A 24,062-nucleotide genomic window follows, 5' to 3' on the forward strand; every position below is an offset into this window, starting at 1 on the left:
CGTATTTATATGCTTGGAGCGTAGTTTGATTACAAACCTTTCATTGTACAGATCCACCCCTTCAGGCAATGCAGGTCAGGTTTCATGAACCATGGCTGTGACGCCTGTGGGGTTCACATGTCACAACGTTTTTCATCAACACAACTTATCAGAGCCTCTGGCATTAAAGAAATAACACATACCCAAGAAAATGATGAACTTGTAATTACGTATCATCACTGTAATACTTGCACATAAAAGGCGCAAAAGTAAAGCTGTACCTGTGGTGTAACATTGACATCTAGTGGGCCCTACAGAGGTTGCACATCAATACATGCCATTGCCAGAAAACAAACCAACATACTGGTCTAAAGAGCTTGGAAAGAAAAGCGTCTGGACTTCTTTAAGTTACTTCAAGACGTTTCACCTCTCATCCGAGAAGCTTCTTCAATTCTAAGGTCAAATGGTGGAGTGGAGTATCCCAAAGACAAAAACTCCTAAACACAAATTTAGCAACGTAGTATATACTGTACAGTGTAGCGAGGAATGCTCAGACCTCTACATTGGAGAGACCAAACAGCCACTTCATAAACACATGGCACAACACAGAAGAGCCACCTCGATGGGACAAGACTCAACGGTCCATCTGCATTAAAAGGACAAAGGTCATTCTTTTGAGGATGCCAATGTTCACATTTTGGACAGAGAAGACAGATGGTTTGAAAGAGGAGTGAAAGAAGCCATCTATGTCCACTGTGAGTGACCATCTTTGAACAGAGGAGGGGGTTTACGACACCAACTCTCTGCCATCTATAATCCAGTTTTGAGATCCCTTCCCAGACGCCTTAACGCCCACTCACATCCTGGGCCATCTGATCTCAGGAAATCACATAAGGTGGGGCCAGGTTTCACAATAAGCTCCCCCGAAACCTTGGCTGATTGTGACCTACATCTGTTTTCACACCTTGGCTCATGTGATTAGGTCGGGGATTATTAGGTGGTCCATTGTCCCTCTTTGGGGGGGAAACTCCCACTGGGTTTAAATCTGGGACTCTCTGCCATTTGACCTTAGAACTGAAGAAGCTTCTCAGATGAGAGGTGAAACGTCTTCAAGCAACTTAAAGAAATCCAGACGCTTTTTTCCCCCCCCCCAAGCTCCTTAGACTACAATGACCTGGAGGACTGAGAACCTTCACAGACATAAACCAACATGATAAATATTATCTATTTTTTAATCAGTCTTACACCATTAAAGTGATTCTAAAACAATACTACTTGAAAACTCATGATGTGCAGTGTGTCCTTAATTGGAAGAAACAAATCCAAACACACTGCCAAAGCAATAAAATCATACGTGGATAGAAAAAACACAGTGGAGCACTATCAGTCATGGATTGGCCTCCCAACAGCCCGGACCTCAACATTATTGAAGCAGTGTGGGATCATGTTGACAAAGAACAGAACAAAAGGCAGAAACATCCAAAGAAGAGCTTTGAATGTCCTTCAAGAAGCCTGGAGAACTATTCCTGAAGACGACTTGAAGAAATGACAAGAAAGCTGCCTATGAGAGTTCAGACTTGCTGAAGAATAAAAGCGGTCACGCCAAATGTTGACTTTCAAGCTCGCTAGAATTGTACTTTCGATGCTGTATTTACATGTATGTTGCCACATTTCAGTAAGTAACTTTTCCTATTTTACGTTTTCCTAACATATAAAGGAATTAAGGATGACTCGAGAGTTTTGAGCAGTGCCAACTAACAAAAAACTCCAGCAAAGCCCCGATGTGAAATAAATATCTTTTATTGGTGTCATCGTCATAATTGTTGTAATTATGAACACCGAGCTGTTGCAATACTCCAGAAATTTTGCCAAAAAACAGCAACCATTCAACGGCACCGCTGCGTCTCTCAGGACCCAACTATGCATACAATCTCCCATTTAGAAGAAAAAAAAAAAGGAAAAATAAAAAATATATTAAAAAATTATGCGTACCACTGATATACAGATCTGATACAAACAGGCATATTGGTCACAAACCAATTAGAATTATAAACATGGCTTCTTTTACAATACACAGACCAAACATGTGGGATACAAGTTTCTTTTAAAAAAAAAAAGAACAAAAAAAAAAAAAGTAGTACAATTTCATTTTTATACATTTGTACATGATTTTCTTTTTTTCTTTTTTTTTAACGCTCTCACCCCCTACAGTCAGAATGCTCAAGGCATTTCAGGTGCAGTGTCCAATGAGCAACATCTGCAGTAAATGCACATTAACACACACACTCACACGTTTATTCATTCACTCATTCATTCAGGAGTGGCAGCAGTGGCTTTAAACGAGAACTACAGGTGTATCTTGGCGCTCCACAGGTGACAAATACTGGTACCGAAGAGTTAATCCACTGTGGTGAACGAGGCCAAGAATGAGACGTTACATTCATGTCAAGGTTAACTGAACCACCATCATAAATCTCTCGCACTCATACACAAAGTGATTTTAAAAAAATGAAAAGAAAGAAAAACAGTCTTTAAAAATGTGCAAAGAAAAAGTCGCTGAGCTGAGCTGCACGAGCGCAAGGAACCGTTAAGGGGGAGTGGGAGGGCATCAGTGAAGAACCAATAGTGCATAATGGTAGTGCGTATCTATGACGACCAGTGTTGGCGATCTCCATCAGTACCAGACGGCTTGCCGTGAACCACCTGAAGAGCCAAAGGAACGTACCACTGAGAAGATGCATAATGTGAGTGTAAAACTGAGTTTCCACAGAGCAAGAAAGGCGTAAAAGTGTCTTCAGAGGAAGTCGGGGCAACAGAGGTCAAAGAAACTGTTCCCTGTCTTTTTTTACAAAGGTGCAGTCAGAAAAATCAGACTCTGTAGTAATACCTAAACGAGACATTAGAAGTGCATAATTATTTGTATTTTTTTTTTTTAAACTACTCTGATAAAAATCAATCTTCTGCAGGGGTTCAGGGTCGGGCCTAAGAAGCTGATCTGAGTCTTTGAAGCTTCAGCAAGAATTATTTGTAATTATTTAGAGCTTTTCTTTAGCTACGGTGTTTAAAAGAGCCATCATACTGCATAAATGAGAAGGCCAAGTAAACAATGTGATATTAGTTAACTTCACCAATCAGATTTAAAGAAATGCGAGTGGCCACACACAGGCAGCTGTAAGCTAAACATCTCAACTGCTGTTTGTGCTGTTGGAGCATTTTTAATGTGGTTATTTAATAAATAAAACAATCTGAGCTACAGCTCGTCTGAGAAGTTTACAGTTCATTCTAATTAGCATTCTGCAACAACAAGTCACGAACGCAGCTTGCTAACATGTTGCCACCCGTAATCGTGCTACACGATACCACGTCACAGAGACTATTTAACGTCCCAATTTATGAACAGCTATTAATATTGGGTGTAATCAAAACAAGTGGAAAACCATTTAACAGTTTTTGGATTTGCATATATAACAGAAAATATGAACTTCACAATCAAATATTTGGACAACGAAGCTTCAAAGGCCTCCAAGTGCTACAAACAATGTTTGGATCATTTAATTCATTAACAAGTGCCAGAAACACACAAGTGTGACTCTCTAAGCTAAAATCTAAGTTTATTTACCATCACAGACCCAATAATCTATCCACCACAAAAAGCTTGTCCTGGTAATGGCTCATTCAGCAGCAAAGACGATGAGGAGAGGTGCTGTAGATGTGTGTAGGAGAGCCAAAGGTGGGGATCTGAGCAGGAGTTTAATTTTAGAGAGTCACCATTACTTTCCTCTGCTGGTCAAATGTTGCTGATTGCACCAGAAACACTTCCTCCCTTGCTCTGCAGAAACCGGCTCTGATGATAATATAAGTTTTGCATATCGTCTCTTTGAACCTAGAAACATTTCAATCTTAGCAGCACAACAGTAACTCCCACCAGGACTCTGATTCACGTTATTGTTTAAACATTTAGAAGCTTTCTACATGGGCTGTTTGATAATCCACCTGCTGCAAACAGCCAAAATTTAAGGCATAATTTGAGCCCTAAATAACCATTTGATTGGCTGCTGGCAGAGCTGCTCAGAAACCTCACCATTACTAACCAAAAAGTGAATTAGAAGAAGAAGAAGAAGAAGAAGAAGAAGTGATCAGCACAAGCTGAGGTGTCACCTGCTATCTGGCGTGTGCATAGTAAATGCTTCCAAATCAGATGAGCGTTTGTGTATAAAGTGACGAGTCCGCTTTGATGCATTTGATTCGGTGGTAACAGTGACTGCAGTACCAAGCAATAAACACGAGAATGAAGCTCTGCGAGTCTGTCTGAAAACGGTGATGAACGTACCAACTCCAGCAGCGGAGCTCCAGGAGAGGCTGCGTGTACCCTTCAGTTAAATGATGAGCAGCTAAAAACGTTTAGTTTGAAATGAAACGGACAACAGAGCAAGATCTTCAAGTTTCCCCCCACTGCTTCTCCGATCTGATGGCAGAGACTCACTGTGAACACATGAAAGCACCAAATTAGCAGCTTCTGTCTCATCCAAATACTCAGGCTGGCTTCATCTGAACATTTAAAAGGTGCAAATTTAGATGTTAGATGAGAGTTAAACTGCTCTCCATGGAAGTTCATGCTGAGGAAGAAGAGACCAGAAATGTAAAAACTTCTACGATCCATCCACAACACGAGGTTAGTCCTGAATATACTGCACGGTTTGAAACCCTTGCCATGAGATAGTTGGAAGCTTAAAACAAGCTGGAAAAGCCAGCTGCATTTTTGGGGGGCTTTAAGACAAAGCACTGCAGCACAGCACAAACATGGTTGAGTCATCATTAAACTAGTTCTTTCCCTCTCTCTGACACGGACGTGTTAACCAGAAAAGATGAACTGCTGGTGAAGCTACACGACCGCGGCTCCCTGCGAGGACCTGACCTGTCCATGGGATGGTGTAAGCTCTGTCAGCAAAACAAACCCTGTCCGGCCACCTTTCGCTTACCAACAGCTTCAGTTTCATTTATCGACTTGCTCTCCTTAAACTAGACATCCAAATCACCTTCCAGAATTAGCTATGGTGGTCTGAAGAGGATACGAGTGTGTTTTAGTTGACTTTTTAAATGTTTTAAATCAACAATTCTGCACGCTGCACCTTTCAAGTCTGGTCATGAGAGTGCTCCCTATTGCTTTCTGTGGCTGAACAGACCGAGTTTCTAAAAGCCAATGTTTACCAGCAGTAAATTCATGAATCTGCCATGCTAAGAGACATCCAATCAGATCAGAGAATCAGAGGAGGAAAGAGAGCACAGGTACCGATGTGGCGCTTCACTTCTACACCAGCATGACGACTTTTCTAAACAGAGGGTATTTGGTTTCCAGCCGGCGGCGCTGGTACAGCAGGCGAACGAACAAACCGAAATGATCAGCACAGCGAGTCCCCGTCGCAGAAAGGCAGAAACGGCTGAACTGGGATCAGCTGGTGTGAAGGCAGTTTATCCAGGAGGCAAAAATCAAAACAAACAAACAAAAAAAAAAAAAAAAAAAAACTGAGAACAAAAAGCTGAGACTCATTCTCAAACATAAAAAGGCACAGAGACGGGGACGACGAATCAGAACGTTTCATCTGCACTTTGTTCAGAAAACGGAGCGGACTTCGGCGAGGGATGAGGGCAGGTGGGTGGAAAATTCTCGGGGGAGTGTTCTCTGGATCTGGGATTCAGGTTTGTCTATAGCAGCGCGCCCGTCACTCTGGGTTTTGGCAGGAGACTACATTCTGGGGTCGGGTCAGCGAGACATTGGAGGAGGATGAGAAGGAGGCAGGGCGGGGTTTACTCCAGAGTCAGGCATCAGCTCCTGTTAGGGCAACAACACCGACGCCATCCCGCTTCAAAACGCTCAGAGCGAGAAACCGTACAAACATTTAAAAAAAACAAAACAGTTTTTTTTAGAGAGGAGGAAGTGCTCAACCTCCTCCGCGTTGGAGACGTTAAGGTGCAACTTGCGGAGAAAAATAAAATAAGAATTTGTGTCCTTTATGGCAGTCTCATACAAACAGAGACAGGAGGAGCGCCCCCACCTTCTCCCAGCCAGTCTTTACTGGTCCAACGTGGTCTCAGCGTAAAGGTGGAGGGGGCGGGATCAGATAAGGCCGTATTTGGCAGTTCGGCAGGCAGGCAGGGGTTCAAGATTCGAGGAGGGGGCGGGAGGGGTTAATGTACAAAGATGTGCCTGAGCAGCTCTTCTGCAGACGGCCGCTGCTTGGTCTCCACGAAGATCCGTTTGAGGAACTCCCGGCAGTGGTCCGACACGTGGGCGGGCAGGACGGGGTTAGTGGGCTGCGTGGCGATCTTAAAGATGGCCGCCATGGCCTCGAACTCTGCCCACGGAGGTCGCTGAGTCAGCATCTCCACAACGGTGCAGCCGACACTCCTGAAGACGACAAAACAAACATTAAGCCCATAAAAGAAAGGAAGGTCAATTTATTAGCTTTATTTGGTTTTCACTAGATCCAACATGGCCTCACAGCACAGGAAATGCTCTCAGCTACAGCTTCCACCTTTCTGTGGCACAATAACATCAAAAGGCAACCCAGTCTTTACTTTCCTACCCGTTTCATTCGACAGTTAAAGTCATGATTTTATAAAAAGCCATCCAACAACATCGTCTTTAATCTTTGAAGCCACGTGTGGCCAAAGCTTCCTGTTAGTGGCTACAATGAAGCGTCTTCAGAGGTTTGCGCTGGTTACATACGTGACCAACATGGTCTTGTTTGCAGATTCTCTAACAAACAGAACATTTCACACAGAATAGAAGGAGCTCTAGATAACCAACACTGAACTCCCTAAATTATTAAATCGTATTAAGAGGGGTAAGCATGTGTGAACTTCATCCTACTCCTTTAGGAGCATCTAAACTAATGGTATAGAGAGATATTCGTGACAACTTTTTCTCTTCACAATGCGTTCTGTTATTTTATTTAAATTTACCCATTGGACTGATTGATGGTTGATTTCAGTCTTAAAAAACAAAATAAAAGACACCACCATTGTTCATGTTTTATCATTTAAACTCAATGGAAAGACCCACTTCAGACTCATTGTGTGTTACCACCATAAAAACTACCAAAAGACCCTCAATGTCTTTTCTTTTTTGCCAGTCATATCTGTTAGACCTGTGGATGTTCAGTGTTATTTTGTAACATGAAGAAAAAAGAAAAAAAAAACTGAGGTGATTTGTTGAGGACATCCCCAACTTTTCTGTTAGGAAGTGCTGCTATTTTTGACAGTGTTAGCTACTATTAGCCTCTGTTAGCTGGTGTTAGTGATACTTTCAGGTCATACTTGAAGTGCATCTAACATTGCTGGACTGAGTCTTTAGCAAACAAACTCTTGTACAAAGTGAGCATGTAATCAGAATGTTTGAGTCCAGCATTACTCAGCATAACTAACAGCTGTTGCTGTTTAGCTGGCTTGTGGCCAGTTGTCCCGAGATGGGAGGGTCACATGTCTAATCTGCTGACAATATTAAAGTGTCTCCTGATCTGAGCCCCGACTGCAGATCAGGAGATGAGGCTTAAGATGAAGCGGAGGACATTTTATTAAGATGTCATCTCTCATTATCCCTTTCCTTCACATTTTCCTTTCTTTGGTGACGGCGACCAACGAGTTCTCTTCTCCTCCACCTTTGGTGCACGGTGCATGTGGCCGGTCTCACAAACCAGTATCATTCCCATGAACTTTTAAAGGTTTATTTTTAAGTTCATGAAAACCTTTTAATTTCTCTGAAGACGTAATTAAACACTGATGTACATATATGAGCAGAATATTCCTTTATATTAAATAACCTCACAAGGTTACATTTTTACAACCTTGGGTGTCCACATTGCCCGCCCAACCGGCCGCCCACGTACTTGGCGGGTAACGACAATACCTCAATCAAGAATGCATACCAGAAGCAACTCAATAGAAAGAAGAAGAAGAAAAAAAAAAAAAAAAAAAAAAAAAAAAATCACAGATTTTCCTTAGTTAAATGAGGCTTTTGAGGTTAAATGCACACATAAGCAGGATTGGTCTAAAGACTTAAAGGAAAAGAGTTAGTGTTACCTGACTTTTCCTGATATTTCTGACCCTTTAACCCTCTGGAGTCCAGGGTATAATTGGCCGTTTTTGACTACTTTTGATTTTACCTCTATATTTCACCTTTTTAAAAAAAACTGTTTATCTTGCCTTGTTTGGTATCATTATTTTCAGCACAACCTCAAATATCTGAAATTTGAGTTATTTTTTCATTTTGGTATACTATATTAGCACAGTTGATCTAAATCCAGACCAAAAAAAAAAAAATTCAAAATCCGAGTAGAAAAACGTTCCATTTTTTACTGTAAAACCCACAAACAATGAAATGCAAATAGAAATTGTACATTTCTAAAAATTATGCACAAGTTTTGCAAACAACAAAGTTATATGGTACTGTTTACCTAAAAATGCAGCCAAGGCCTCAGGCATTTTTTATATAACCATTTAAATCTATTTACAGAACAATCAGGTGTGCTGCATCAAATAAGAAGGTACACAAATTATTTGTGCCAGTCCAAAAAAAATAGTTTGTGTCCAGTATAAGACAGAGGAGAACACCACAGGCCTAAACCCTGCAGGTCTGACAGCAGGAGGTGCATCAGTCCTGTTTTCCATGTGGGAACAGCGTTTACACTGGAATCTGAATTTGGTGGCTTTTTTGGAGCAACTGTGAAATTCAGCAGTATAACTGACATACAAAACAAAACAATGACTACAGTACACACTAACTACAGCCTCCAAACACGCTAAACGTCTCTAATGTCTCACATATGAAAACTCGCTCTCTCTTTCTTTCGCTTACCTGCTTTCTCTCGCCAGTGTTGCTCCTAAAACGTCCCCCTCTCCCTAAACAACCAAGTGCCACATCATTTTTTGATTGGCTGACATGGTAAACTTTAACACCAATAGGAAAGGGGTGTTTTTCTTTTTTCTTTTTTCACTCACAAGCGGAGTGTGTTTGCTAGCGCTGTCCATAGAAAGCGCCGTTTTTACCGTTCTTCCCGCTCTAGACACCGCGGTTTTAGTCAGAAAAATACATCGCGTGTATTTTCTAATCATAACTCTGGTTTTACGTGGCCCATCGACACAATTCAAAAACTGGTATGTAGTTTGAAGTCCTCACTTTCGACCCAAGTTGAAACTGAGACTCTGAGTCGCTGCATCTTGTAGCTGTGTTGTGATTTTGACGCGCCGGTGCGTCCGACGACCCCAGAGGGTTAATAAATAAAAGTGCGTTTTATATTTGGCCAAAACATCTTTGGTTGGTGTCCTGGTTTTTGGGACTAAAACCCCTAAACTGGAAGCAACACTAATGGATGTTTGTGTTGATGAAGGAAGCTGTTGGGATGTGGAAGTTCACTGCTGCATCACTTTCTAAAGTCAGTTTGTAAAAATTCATCTACATTGGTACCACTTAAATTACTTTTTACATCACTTTCATGCTGCATCCTCTGAATAATGTAGTAAAGACTTTTGAGGTTGGTCTTACCAGATGTCTGCCTTCCTGCCGTAACCCTCTCCGCTGATCACCTCTGGGCTCATCCAGTACGGGGTACCGGTCACCGACTTCATGCCTGTTCCTGACAGACAGATGGTCTGCAGCCGCCTGCTGGCCCCGAAGTCTCCCAGCTTCACGTTACCCACCGAGTCTCTGAGGATGTTTGCACCTGAAAGACGATTGCACAGTTTCATGCTCTACTTTTCAAAGACGACGTTTGGTCCCAAGTATTTCCCCAGCAGGAGCGAAAACATCAGCTCACCTTTGATGTCCCTGTGGACGATCATGTTGCTATGCAGATAAGAAACCCCCTCCAGGATCTGCCTGGTGTAGCGGCGCGTCACATTTTCCGTGAGCGCCCCGTACGACTTCAGCTGGTCTTTAATGGATCCCTGAGTGTCACCAGAAAGGAAGGAATCATCAGAAATATCCCTGCTGTTCCTCACATTAAAATTTAGCGTCTCTTAAGAGAAACAGCTGTCATTTCCACTCGAACAAAAGGAACTTTGTTTGCAAGTGTTGATGGATTTCCACTCGAATAGAGCATGAGATTTTTAGCTTCACACACACATAACTGGAAACAGTGAACAGTTTGTGTGCACTCACTCCAGGCATGTACTCCATAAAGATGGAGAGCGTTCGCTCCATCGTGTCTCGCAGACAGCCATAATATTGGACGATCCGCTCATGGCACAAGTTCTTCAGGAGCTGGATTTCACATTCCAGTGCGCTCACCTCCTGCAGCAGAAACAGAAGGGCACATATTCAAGCAGAACATATTTAAACCGATTTCACCTCTACATACAACAAATTCGAGGCTCTAACAGCAGATACACGAGAGACTGGAAAGATCTTTCTCAAGTGGGAGCGAAGTGTCTCTAGTTTGAATTTACTGAGTTGTATCCTTATTTACAGCCCTGTTTTTCAAATCAACATTGTATGATTTTCCTTTTTTTCCCCTCCCTGGCTTTTTTATAAATCAACAAGGCATTTTAAAAATAAAACTAGAAAAATTTGCATTTCCTGCGAAAATGCTGTGTGGATGCCTTAACGCTGAAGATGTATGCTGAAAAAAGCTGAAAAAGGTGAGAGAGAAAAAAAACAAAAACAAAAAAACATTGCCCTGAGCAGGATCGAACCTGGCCCATCTGGTCTCAAGGCAGCTACTCATCTCACTGCGCAAAAGTAATTCTCACAAAATAAAAGAGGTGGAGAGACGGACAATTTTGCTGAAATGAGCAGAAACAGCTGAGAATTGTGCTGATAAGAGGTGAATCAGCAGAATTTCTGCAGAAAAGAGGTGAATCAGCAGAATTTCTGCAGAAAAGAGATGAATCAGCAGAATTTCTGCTGAAAAGAGATGAATCAGCAGAATTTCTGCTGAAAAGAGATGAATCAGCAGAATTTCTGCTGAAAAGAGATGAATCAGCAGAATTTCTGCTGAAAAGAGTTCAATCAGCAGAATTTCTGCTGAAAAGAGTTTTTTCTGAAAAAGCTGGTATTTGTGCTGAAAAGGGGTGAAAAAGCTTAAATTTGTGTTGAAAAGAGTTAAAAAAGTTTAACTGTTGACTGAAAGAAATGTTGCCATAAGCGGGATTTGAACCCGGGCCTCCCAGTCCGGCACAAAAGTTAGGCGCACTCAAATTTTTCAACCACAGCACTTTCTTCTTCTTTTTTTCGGGGGGGGGGGGGGGGGGGTAAGTTCATACAGACAATATTCATTTCTAAATTATTAACTAACAAACTTGTGCTTAAAGTGCTTTGTCAATATTGTAGAAAATGTTAAACTTAATCATCATCTCGGCCTCCTCTGACGACCTGTTTGCTGCTGAAAGGCAGCGGGGAGAGGGGTCACTTGGGCAGTGCATTTATTGCAGCATATAATGTGTTTCCTGGATGCACTGTGCTTTTTCAGCATTCAAAGATTGATGGCACCGTGTCAGAGCACTGGCTATGGATTTCAGACTGATCAGGCCTTAACTTTTCATCTTTTCTTATTACCCACAGCTACATCCACTTCTCACAGGCCTAGGCTGCTCACTAGGGCTGGGTATCATCACTGATTTCCATAATCCATTCGATTCTGGTTCTCAAAGTCCTGATTCGATTCAATTTAGCCTCAGACAGTCAGAAATATTATAATTCTAATCATTTATCAGTACTGATACACATGAGACTTCATCAGAATTGTGAACATCACAGCAGATGCCTTTGTGTGAAAGTAACTGAGAATAAAACACAGAAAAACATGAAGGAGATTTTCCTGGTCTGGCTTTTTATAGCAGATAACCTTAAAAATATTCTACAATGTTCTGCATATAAAGTTTAAATTTCTTCAGTATTGAACAGAAAAAAATAGGCTTTCTTGTCCGAGGTCATTTAAGTGAAAAAAGAAAAAGACAGTTAGACTCTTTTAAATTTTTTTTTTTTTTTTTTTTTTTTAAAGTCGCACCACTGACAAATTTGGTCGCATTTGCGACCAAATTGGTCGCACTCTAGAGCCCTGATAAGCTTCATAAAACAATGACATAGCATCTAGATCTACACTTCCACCCAAAGCAATGATCTTTTTTTTTTTTTCCTTTTTGCCTTGTCTTTCCATTTTCCTACCACTATATTTAATATATTCTATGCTGCTGTGTACGTACCTTGCTCGTCTCGGGACTCTCTGGATCAAACTGAACTTGTTTAACTGCCAGTTCCCGTCCAGTATCGGCATCATAACACAGGAAGACCCGCCCGAAAGCTCCCTGACCTAGAAGCTTCCCCAGCCGCCAGTTGGTTGGCGCTCGCGGGGCTGTGCACAAAGACACATCAGGTTTGCTAAAAACGCAGAAAAACAAACATCTGGAGGACGTGTCGTGTTGCGAGGACTCACAGCGGCTGGGTGGACTGACGTCCATGACGGAGAGCGTCGGAGCCACGGCTGGATTGGGGTTTGGCTCGATGTCACTCCCCCTCCGCGGCCTCCTGGCGGGGCCGGGGACCTCCTCCAGGTCAGGCGTGAAGACGCTGCTGCCACTGCTGGTGCTGGGCGACTGCTCGGTTGAGCTGAAGCTGATTGGAGAGCGGAAACCGTGAACTTGCGTCCGCCGAGCCCGAGGGAAAGTCTTCCTCCCTGTTCAGAGGATGAAGGAGAGCGATCATTTTTAAATCCCTGTTTAAAGTCAATTTGCTTTCAGCATCAGTAGGAATAAATAAATGAATTACCCACCATCACTGTAATCCTGAAGGCCAAAAGGAATGCCGTACCGGCGAGGATACGTCCCTCCTTTCCCTGACTTCTCAAACACCGGAATATCGTACTCTGCAGAGGAAGGAGGATACAAAAGATTAAATTTACAGGCCATGGCCTCAAAACAGCTTTCAAAGATGGCAACCTCGACATGAGAATGTTTTGGGCCTTTTAACTGTAATCTGTAAATCGTGAGTGCTCGGTTTCCTTGAAAAATCCCATTTTTACCATTTCTTCCTGCCCTCAACGTGACAAGCAAAGCATGGTGTAGGTTAGTGATCTTAAGTCTAGTTCTACTTGGTCCAGCAATACGATTTAATACCTGATATATAGTTTAAAGTCTTAACTTTCAACACAAGTAGAAACAGAGATTCAGCAAGGCTGCGTCTTGCAGTTACATCATCTTAAAATCAGTCGTGTGATTTGGACATGCTAGTACATCAACTATAGAGGGTTAAAGGTTTGGCTCTTAGTCTGGTTTAAGTTTTAGCCTGTTAAACTCTTCACTGCCTGGTAGATCAGATTGTTGTTGTTTTTATTTTTTAAACCCTTAAACAGTCTAACACCCGTGAACTAGGGCTGGGCTATATCATACCGTTCACGGTAATACCGGTGTAATTTTGGGCAACAATAGGAAAATGAAATATCGTGATAGAATATGGGTAAAACGCACATGCGCAGTGCCTTTGTTTACATACGCACATGGCGGCGACGAAGAATGAGAAGTGCGAAAGTGGATCGTTAAATGAAACTGATGAACCAGAATTGGTTTGTAAAAATGCTGCAACTTGAGTGGTGTGGAACTGGTTTAGCTTTCGTCCGTCAGATACACAACAAAGCACTATTTTAGGTAGCGCATGCTAGCGGGCCATCGTTATTACCGTGTTGTTTGGAAAATACGGCACACTTAAAATCAATCCTTTGATTTTTCTGAAAATCGACAGTGCCCCTTATAATCCCGTGTGCCTTATATATATGAACTCTGGTTGTGTTTACTGACCTCGAAACGATTTTATGGCGTACACGGCGCTCGAAAATCTGTCAAATGTTTCAGTACGACTTTGCTAAGCTACAAAACCGCACGATGGATTGTCGGAGCATTACGGTTATTGTAGGCAGGCGCCTCACGGAGTGATACCTACTGTGCTTCAACATAATATTACCGCGTTGTGTGTGTATAAGCTCTTTTTAAGTTTTGTGGATATTATACATGGTTATGCTGAAGATATGTCGGCCAATTTCCACTGGAAATGCCTTTTGGTTAAACTGTCAGCAAGGAATTTGCATTTGCACTGTTACATTTTTATATAACTTTAATGCACATAAAAAACAGCTGCTTGTTTAAGTGAAAATACATTGATGGGGTTTTATAAAGTTGTGGAGTTGTAAAGTATTTTGTCTAGTGTCAATTATATCGTCAGTTATATCGTTATCGCAAATTTTCAAATGTATATCGTGATAAATATTTTTGGTCATATTGCCCTGCTCTACCGTGAACTAAGATCTGCTCTCACCTGGAAAGTCCTGGTGGTTGTCTGGGTAGCTCTGAGCCCTGGGCATCCTGGACTTTGGGTAATCACTGCACAACACAAAGACAACAGCAACAAATCAGAGGGATTTCTTCCACGGCAGTTTTTTGTGGTTTCCTGTTTTATTCTGTGACGCACACCTGTCCAGTGGGCTGTCTAGGGAGGGACAACTTCCAGAAGCCGAGTTCTCCGGACTGCTCATGGACAATGGATCCAACATCTGAAGTAAAACAAGAGAAATGAGAGAGAGAGACAAACTCACATCCTCTCAAAACCAATCAAATTGTATCTCATTAGCCAACAGGTGAATTTAATTTGACATAAAATGATGCTAAGAGCAACTTCAGAAAACTCAATAATAAATACATTACATTTAAGCTTTTTACAACCTCCAAAACAGAAAAATAAATCCTTCCCTCATCTCTCCAGACCTGCAGTAGTCACAAGTTATGCCACTTACACTGAATCACGTGACACTTTAACGAAGGCTGTTTGTGACGTAACACAAACTGCCCATGCCTGCGAAGGAGCCTGCTGACCTCCACTATTCACGTCTGTACGACCTCACCTACAAGTGTGCAAAACACGTCTATGTACCCAGACACTCAATGTGCTATGAAAAGAACCCAGATACGCATCCACCATCTTCCCTGCTGTGTGCGCCCAGGTCCGTTTGGGAGTATATCAGGGACTTAACCCGTCCTCCACAGTGGCAGGTACACCACAGAACTCAGTAGTCACAGCAGGGAGAAGAGGAAGAAAAGATCAACTTTAATAAAATACTAAAAGGCCAGAAGGTTTTGCTTTAATGGCTACTGTAAAGTCCAGCATGGCAACTTTAAAAAGAACTCTTTAAATATCGGCTTTATGATAAAGAAGCTGGTGAAAATTAATTTTACATTTAAAATGTCCTAGAGTTTACACTTAAATACTAGATTTGCGCTCCGCTTTGTTACATCAGAGCAGCTCCTTTTCAAGTAGCAAACACCAAAGTGGACTCTCCTGAGCATCAGCACCTGGTCCATGCTCTCAGGGATGAACTCCCCCTCGCTGTTGATGCTGGTGAAGGAGCCGTTCCTCGCCACCTGCTGCAGAGCGTCGGGAATGTATCCTGGAGGAGGAGAGCTGCGGTCCGTTGAGTGGGAACCTGACAGGACGGCGGTTATAGAGAGTGAGAAAATTGTCCTGTGTGCGCCACAGTCACAGCTAAACCATGTGATGCTTATTTTCGCACAAAAGAGTCCGAGTTTCATGCATTCATGTATTTTTCTTAACACTGGAACCACTGAGACAGTCAATTTAAAATTTACACACACACACACACACACACACACACACACACACACACCTGACCCTTACCCACTACCAGGCTGTGGTGGGCACTAGTGCCCATCCCTGCAAGCTTTGAGTCTGCATCACTGTTTAGCAAACATTTACCTATCAACGCCAGCATGCTCTTCTTGTCTGTGACCCGGAACCCCGTGTTGTCCAGTTCCTCGTGGGACGGCAGAAGGTCCATGTTGGATGACGAGTTCTGCAGACACAAAACAAACTAAACATTAAAAAGAAACTCTGGACAAGTTTAACATCTCCTTTGTTTTCCAGCTAGCCCTTCTATGTTAACACTGCTATAACATAAAGATTGCACATGTCTCACTCTGTATATTTTATTTTATATATTTTATTTATTGTTTACTCTATTTAATTTGTAAAATATGTGTACACACACACACACACACACACAAAAATATTTAGTATACACATCCAGAAATGCATACACTATTATATATTGTACATATATTTATTAGTTTCAGATGTAGCCATTCTTGTATTTTGCTTGTTTACATTATTGTATTTTGCACAACTCTGTTGCTTGTGAAGCTCGCACACAAGAATTTCACTCACATGTGCTGTACCAATGTACCTGCACATGTGATGTGACAATAAAAGTGATTTGATTTGATTTGAAGATTAAAAATACCAACGCTGGTATAAAAAACACCCCAATCAGCCTTTTACAGCTGAGAGGTAAAAACTGTCGAGGGGTTACAGCACAGAAAAAGCAGCAGGTGTGTCGGCCGCCACACAACGTACATACTGTGCACAAGTATCAGAAACTACCATTAAAGTCATTGCAGTATGGCCCACCTCAGAGGAGACCTGCAGCACAAGGAGAATCTTCAGACTCTTCATGTGAACACTGCGATCCAGCAGCTCTACAGCTTTGTCCAGGTCGTCCTGAGTGGTCAATGGAATCACCAACTGCAAGGGGGGGGGGGGGGGGGGGGGGGAGAAGAAAAAATAAGAAGAGAAAAAAAATTGAAATACAGTGACTTGAATAACCTTTTAAAAATTGGGTGATTCTTTTTGATCATTTGTGGAAGTGCACACAACAACAAAAACATAATCCACACACAGGTGCTTCATTGATCCAATCAGCTGTTCACAGCACTTCCTACACTCCAGTGTCTGTCATGCTGTACATTCACGGGGTTTCATGGATTCCACTAGATGCAACAGGAAGTGACATCATTTTCTCAGGAACACAGCTCCACTGGTGCTATTAGAAAGTGATGTTTCACTTTGTGCCTTTCTGTATAAGTTCCTGAGACACGTAAAACTGTGACTGCACCATTTCAAACACTTCATGATTTTCAATTCAATTGTGGTTCATCATTTATCTATTATGTATAGGAAGAAAAAGCTAAAGCATGCAAACCTGTAGAGCTAAGCCCTGGTGGGCCTGTTCTACGGTAGATAAAACAGAGTTACAGGTTGCTGTCATGCACAGCTCTGCAGCTAACACTGCGTACACAGTGTCATGTTAGTTTGCAGAGTGTGTCCAACCTTGTGGAGCAGCTGCAGCAGGTTAACATCCACACGCCTGTGCAGGATGTGGTCACACGCTCACACCTTCACTCTGTTACTTCTGGGTTTTTTTTTTCCTAATGCAGCTTTCGTACAATCGTTCATTTTCTACATCAAAGGCTGGCAGGATGGCACTGGTAGCACAACTGTGGTCTGCTTTCTTGAAACAGGCCGCAGACCACGATCCCACTCGCCCCTGCCAACAGTCATCTTAGAGCCAACAGGTAGCTGGTGGTGTACATTACTAAAATATTCATTTAACCTACTAGTACTTCTGTTGCAGACTAGCGAGGCAGCAACTAAACATCTAGCTGATGAATCACAATGATGCAGATCCACCACCAGACCCAGAGGTGGATTTTTGCGTCAAAATGTCCAAAGAAAACAGCAGAAAAAAGTTGTGTCAGTCTGCAAAGAGTGAGACACACTGCCGCTGAAACACACTGGGTGTTCTTAAAAACTGCACAGAGGGAAGAACAACATCAGAGGGGCACCGAGGGCAGTTGAAAGGACAGGTTTAGGATGACAGGAGGGGGATCATAGCACAGCTAGATTCTCCACATGAAAGGGATCTAGTCTGTGTGGTTTGTGAAACTGACCGAATCTGATGTGACGTGCTTTACATCGAAACAGGAGACGCTGCAGAGATTTTGTCTCTTGGCTCAGAACACCTCAGCCCCCCCACCCATGCATCCATGACTGTGTGTGAATGTTAGATAGGAAGCACTTCAGCATAGGGCTGCTCAATTAATCGAATTTTAATCACGATTACGATCTGGGCTTTCAGCGATCATTAAAAATGACTGAGCCGATTATTAGCCCCTCCCTCGTGCTTTACTCTCGCGCTGCTCCGTGTGGCAAATCGAGCGCACCTCGCTGCATTTCGAACGCATGTCACAACAATTGAGAGCAGCGGTCTCCAACCTTTTTTGCGCCACGGACCGGTTTATGCCCGACAATATCTTCAACTCTCGCGGCCCGGTACCAAACGACTCACGGACCAGTACCGGTCCGAGGCCTGGGGGTTGGGGACCGTTGATTAAGAGGACCCGAGGGAAGCTCGGAAAGCTAAGCAGAAGTTATTTGGAGAGGAGAGTGACTGCCGTTGGTTGAAAAGAGAGGTAAAAAAAACTTCAGTGGTGTTGAAACATTATGGGTTCGCGGAGTCAGACGTGGATCAAGTAGACATAGTGCGTAAACTTTGCTACAGTGTCGTAGCTGCACCACAGAGCAGCACTGCAACGTTCACTAAACATAGATGTTTACATTTTTCATTTATTTTTTATATTGCAAACATTTGCACTGTTATCAGTATTTGCACACTATTTTATATTATTTTTTGACAATTTTTAAAGTCATTATTCAACACATTGTTATTGTTAAATAAATATCGTCAAATAATCGAGATCTCAATTTCAGTGAAAATAATCGTGATTAGCATTTTTGCCATAATCGAGCAGCCCTACTTCAGCATAGAAAAAAGTCCCTGTATGAGTGTGTGTGAATGGATGACTGAGGCATGTTGTAAAGTGCTTTCTACTCAGGTAGAGTAGAAAGGTGCTATATAAGAACCAGTCCATTTACTACAGGAAGCAGAGGAAAATTACATTTCAAGTTTCGTACCTCGTTGTTTGTGTAGTGGAGGCCCATCGTCTGACCAAAAGCCACTTTAGCTTTGGACCTCAGATCCTCCAGCTTGATAGGTCGAGGGAACTGCAGAATCCTGCAAAGAAGAAGACAGGTGAGAGGTCAGAGACGGGCACTGCTGCTGGTCTGCACTGACAGCACCGGAGGGAGAAACACAGCAGTGGAAACCTCACCTCTTCTCCCCTTTGAACTCAAACTTCACTCTCACATCGTTCTGTTGGAGACAGAGCACAGAGTTAAAGAAAGCCAGAGCAAAGATGAGCCAGACTGAGCCTTCGTGCTTTCACTTGGGTTACCTGGTTCTTGGGCGACGAGGCTTTGGGTTTGCACAGGTCTGACAGGAACGCGGCAGGACGGCTGGAGCGGTGCAGTTCGGCCAAGTCCTGCATGATGGAGTTCAGCGCCTCCTGCTCATCTGTGAGACAGCATGACTTCTGCTTATTCAACAGGTTTTATCATTGAAAAACTCAACTTGCTAAAGACTCCTCTAACAACCTGTCTTGCGGTATGAACATATGAACACAAAAAATGAAGTTGCCTTGCTGCATTTATCTCTTCAGATAAGCCGCTTCCACTTAGCCGCACAACACAAGGGACTTATTGTCAGGCAAAGATGTCAAAGAGCCATTGTTCGGGGAGGAAAAAAAAATTCCTCAAATTATAGGTCTGTCAAAAGATGAAGCTGACTCGCTGCCAAGCAGTAACACCATCTCACAGCATGTACGTACCCATCTTAATGGCACGGCGATTGACCCAGGAGGCCAGGAAAGAGGATTCTCCCATCAAAGGGATTCCTTTCTCCTGAAACACAAAAACATCATCATAAATCCTTACATGCAATTAAAAGGGATCATTAAACATAATGTGCGAATAAAAACAATCTGTTAAACTGAAATTGTCTCATATATACACATTTACATTTAATTTGTGATGTATACTGTACATTTTTCTTCTATTGTTTTTGTGCAGTATTATTGTTATAACATTGTGCTGCATCTATTCATTTTTGTTCTGGCCATTCTGCTGTTGTAATAATGCAAATTTGTAGTAACTCGTCTTTATTTATTTTTTTATGTCAAAACGAGCATCTGGAGGCTTTATACATATTTTAAGAGTGTTATGTCTACATGATAGTTCTATTGTTGTATTTCCCGAAGCACCAATCCAGCATTTGGATCAGATATAAGTCATCTATGCTGTTCTATGTCTACTATGTTACGTATTAGCAGCAGTTGCTCCAACATAGCCTGGAGGACACCAGCAGCAATGAGGGTCAGGGGTTTGGGCCTGAGCACTGCTACACCAGCAGCTTTTCTCTGTACGTTTGCAGACATTTTTGACTTAACTGTGAGCTTCCCCGTCAGCTTCTCACTCTCGGTATGTGTAAGGTGTAAAACTTGTTAGGAAGCATTTATTGCATTTTTATGGTAACATAATGTGGCGTCATCAATATTTCTTCACTTCACACCCCACACGACGTGCATGTGAGAGTCAGGAGCACTCACAGAGAGCTCACAGAGCTGAAAGGAGAATAGTGCCAATAAACTAGGTGAGGAATTCAGACACATTAGATTCATTTTACTTGTGCTGGACAATAAGTTTATATTCTTAGATGTATTCATCACGTTTCTTAAAATAAGTAAAATAATGTTTGAGTCAAGCATGATGTTTTGATCATCATCCAAAAAAAAAAAAAAAAAAAAAGAAGATTCACAGTATCTTCCTTCCAGTGAGGAGCACATACGATTAAATTAACACTGAAACCCAAACCCGGTACTTGGTATCAATATACAGTGCTGTGCAAAAGTCTTGAGTCACCCCTTGTTTCTTTACATTTTGCTTCCAAGAAGCCACACTGTCATTTTTAAAAGTGGCCTTGAGTAAAGAACCAATTTGTTAATAGGAGCCTGTCACAAATCATTTGTTTTTGTATTTCAGCCGGTGGTGTCGGAGATTAAAATCAATGAATAATGAACTCAGAAAAGTACCATGTAATCCACCATGCAATACCATCTGGAAGACATCTAATTACCAACGCCTTATTTTTTTCAGCATGACAATAATCCCAAACACACTGCCAATGCAATTAAAAACAATTATTCTTTTTGTGCTGATTACTCTGCACACTACAGACTTAAACCATAAGAATATCGAGCTCAACTGTGAGGTTGCTGAAGTAAAACTCCCACAAGTATTCTGAATATCAGCCATAATGTAAACACCTTAAGCAGGCTTACTAAATACTATTTACATATAACCCTGGTTTAACAAAAACCCGTTTTACTTATGACACTGCTTACAAGAACTACTCTACCCACAATCCTGAACCGAAACAGCAATGCCTCCAATCGGTGGAGGTCGCTGTTACTGTTGAAATTCTGTAAATGTAGGAACATCAGCACAAAACAAGAGAGCAATGATTGCAGCGAGGCAACACTACAACAATGCAAAGGATTACATTGAAGGAGGCTGGAAGTCATTCACTGTGAAATCTAGGATTTGCAGTGCATTATGGGGATGAGCAGTTCCTGTACACAGCCTCGTACCTTTGCCTTCTTCTTCTTCTTTTTTTTTTTTATCCAAATCAAATCTTTTTAATAGCCATGATTCACCTCGTAGCTGGTTGGTTTGGTCTGAGGATTAAAACTCTTTATATAAGGATTTTTTGAAACATCAATGGAGAGAATGAACAAGGAACTCACTTCTGGAATGGGAGCCCTTAAATTGCTGCGTTCCATAGCAAAGATAAATAGTATATTTGTGATTTGATAACATAAAAAACAGAAAACAGCTGCAACAAAATCTTTAATACAAGTGTAGTGGAGTAAATGCTGACCCTACTTTAAGAGCCCTTTTCTTCACATTTAAACTACCCACACTGACGGATATTTTATTGCCATTTTAATGTGACAATGTTTGTTAATGTGGGTCTATTCAGATGAGTCAGTTTCCAGACCATACCTTTCTACTGATCACTGATTATGTTTAACTGGGCTCCGGATGCCCACACTATAGGAGGTCAAGCATTCAGCTTTTTAATTTGTCACTAAGCTGTATATTATACTATTGCATTGTCATGTATAGTGAAATATGCAATGACTGTAGCTATGAGTGTCCAATAAAGGGGCTTTAAAGGTTGCAGCACAAGCTTTTGTGTGGAATCAAAGTAGTTTATTGCTCAGCTATCAATTAATACTATTGAACATAACCTCCAGAATGTAATCTGTACAAACATAATTAGCCTTCATGTTATTGTTGTTGCAAAAGAGTGGAAATTTAATTCAAGATGGCCTCTGCTGACGAGGAGTTGATTGGAAATTGTTGATGATAGTCTGTGATCATCACTGATTGATGAGAGAGCTGCAGCATTGGTGCTAGCCTTAGCTTAGCGTTTATTCTTCTCTCTTTTATCCTTACATACATCATCCTCCTCATGAACATCATCTTCTGTACCGACTCTTGCTCAGTGCTCACAACAAAGTTGATATCAACAGCAAAATCATGGCCTCCTTTGGTAGATAATTAGCTCGCTTTAGATTCTCCTGCTAGCGTTAGCCGAGTAGCAACATAGCAACTGTTGCTAGCACATTTTTAGCAATTACAGCCGTTTTTATGAATAATTATAAGAGACTATTGACACTTACGCCCAAAATACTATTTGTTATCTAAACAGAGAGCCGATATGTGAAGCTAAGCTAGACGTGTGCAACTAGCTGTCAGGCCAGGGAAGTTGTCAAGCTGAGCTAATGCTAACAGCCAGCCGCACAGCTAAACAGCGTTCACCTGCGCTGCATGACTATAAGAAAAACAAACAGCCCTTAAAGGAATAAATAAACCCTTCAAATGGATCAAATACTTCTTTAGTACCGTACCTGGGCGCTAATTAGATGTGTAGTCACTTCCTCATCCACAGGGCCGGTGACAGGAGCCCCGGGCCCCGCGGAGAGCCGCTGGAGGAAGCAGAAGTTTGGCAGTCCGCTCCCAACTTCACTCGAGTGCTGCCGGACCACGACGACGACGAGGCCTGACGGCTGTCAAAGGGACCAGCTGAAGCTTTTCGACCACAAGACGACAAAACGGCGGCTCATCCAACTAAGTAGCTCCTTGTCTGTGCAGTGGTTAAAAGGCTAACTTCATCAGAGGCGCTCTTTTAGCTGTACTTTACACCCTGGTTAACGGTAGCTCCGCTCGCTGCTGACCCCACGACGCCATCAAGTTATCACGTATTAAAAATAATTTAACCGGAAGTAGACACAGAAAATAAAAGAAGATACATTCAAGTAACTATTATGTGTTTTATTTTGATAACCAGTGCCAGGATATTATATTTCATTTACGGAAACTTGAAAGGTGTTGACCCCAACCTTGTCGGAAGAGTCCAATAAAAACACGACCTGTCACATCAGAGAAACTTATGAGTTTCCTGTCAAAGAATAAATACATTTGATTGGTGTTTAATCACTTTATTGTAGTTTTTTTAATAGTTTTATAGATTTTTATTATAATTTAATATAATTGTTCTACATATTTAGAGATTTAAGAGTGTCTTTTGATTAAATTAATTATTATTAATTATGCAAGCACAAAATTATAGCTACACTCTCTCAGGGGGTGCATAAAATTAAAATATGCATATATATGTATATACATACACACAGTCATGCCCACAAATGCATAAAAAATATATCAACATATGTAGTTTTGAGGGAAGTAAATAATGAGACTCGACATAAAAATTTTGCACATTAGAATTGAACTTGAATGAATTGAGTTATTTACAGCTGGTATATATCTATATACACTTTGTAAGGTAATGGTGGTATTTACTGCTATTATTACAATTAACACCTGAGGCTGACGTGTTGATGAAACTGGACTAAACTGAAAAAGAGTCAATTTAAAGTGATTTCCTTAATATTTTAATTCTGTTTAAGTTAGTTTTGCAAATGCATAATATGATTTGTATTTTTTTTGTTTCTTTCCTATATAGCCCCATGTTGTTTAATTTTTTGAAATACAATTTAACAAAAGGTTTAATGTATTATAAAAGTATTTTGTTATATATCCACATCACCAGCATTTAAAAGGCCAATAACTTGATGTCACTATTGGACTGATCAATATGTATTATATTTATCTGTATTTTTAATTAAAAATGTGTATTTTTAATTTTAATTAAAGGCCAAACTCTTTAATCAACTTGTCTGGGCGCTTAAAAATAATGTGACATATATGGGGACAGTTTAGACCAAGC

At 41.5% G+C, this 24,062-nt stretch overlaps 1 protein-coding gene across 1 annotated transcript; it reads right to left on the minus strand.

The window, feature by feature from the left end:
* Nucleotides 1-5,487: 5,487 nt before the first annotated feature.
* map3k2 (mitogen-activated protein kinase kinase kinase 2) lies at nucleotides 5,488-23,019 on the minus strand. Its single transcript, XM_026158976.1, has 17 exons — nucleotides 22,681-23,019; nucleotides 19,537-19,609; nucleotides 19,105-19,223; nucleotides 18,982-19,022; nucleotides 18,785-18,884; nucleotides 16,442-16,555; nucleotides 15,731-15,827; nucleotides 15,310-15,440; nucleotides 14,434-14,513; nucleotides 14,279-14,343; nucleotides 12,744-12,836; nucleotides 12,408-12,647; nucleotides 12,178-12,326; nucleotides 10,136-10,267; nucleotides 9,792-9,921; nucleotides 9,521-9,698; nucleotides 5,488-6,385 (listed from the first exon to the last, which is right to left on the minus strand). Exons 2-17 carry the CDS (start codon nucleotides 19,589-19,591, stop codon nucleotides 6,166-6,168), a joined length of 1,944 nt encoding a protein of 647 aa, XP_026014761.1. The 5' UTR covers nucleotides 19,592-19,609; nucleotides 22,681-23,019; the 3' UTR covers nucleotides 5,488-6,165.
* Nucleotides 23,020-24,062: the final 1,043 nt, after the last annotated feature.

The sequence above is a fragment of the Astatotilapia calliptera genome, chromosome 23 (assembly GCF_900246225.1).
Source record: "Astatotilapia calliptera chromosome 23, fAstCal1.2, whole genome shotgun sequence".
Lineage (NCBI taxonomy): Eukaryota > Metazoa > Chordata > Actinopteri > Cichliformes > Cichlidae > Astatotilapia > Astatotilapia calliptera.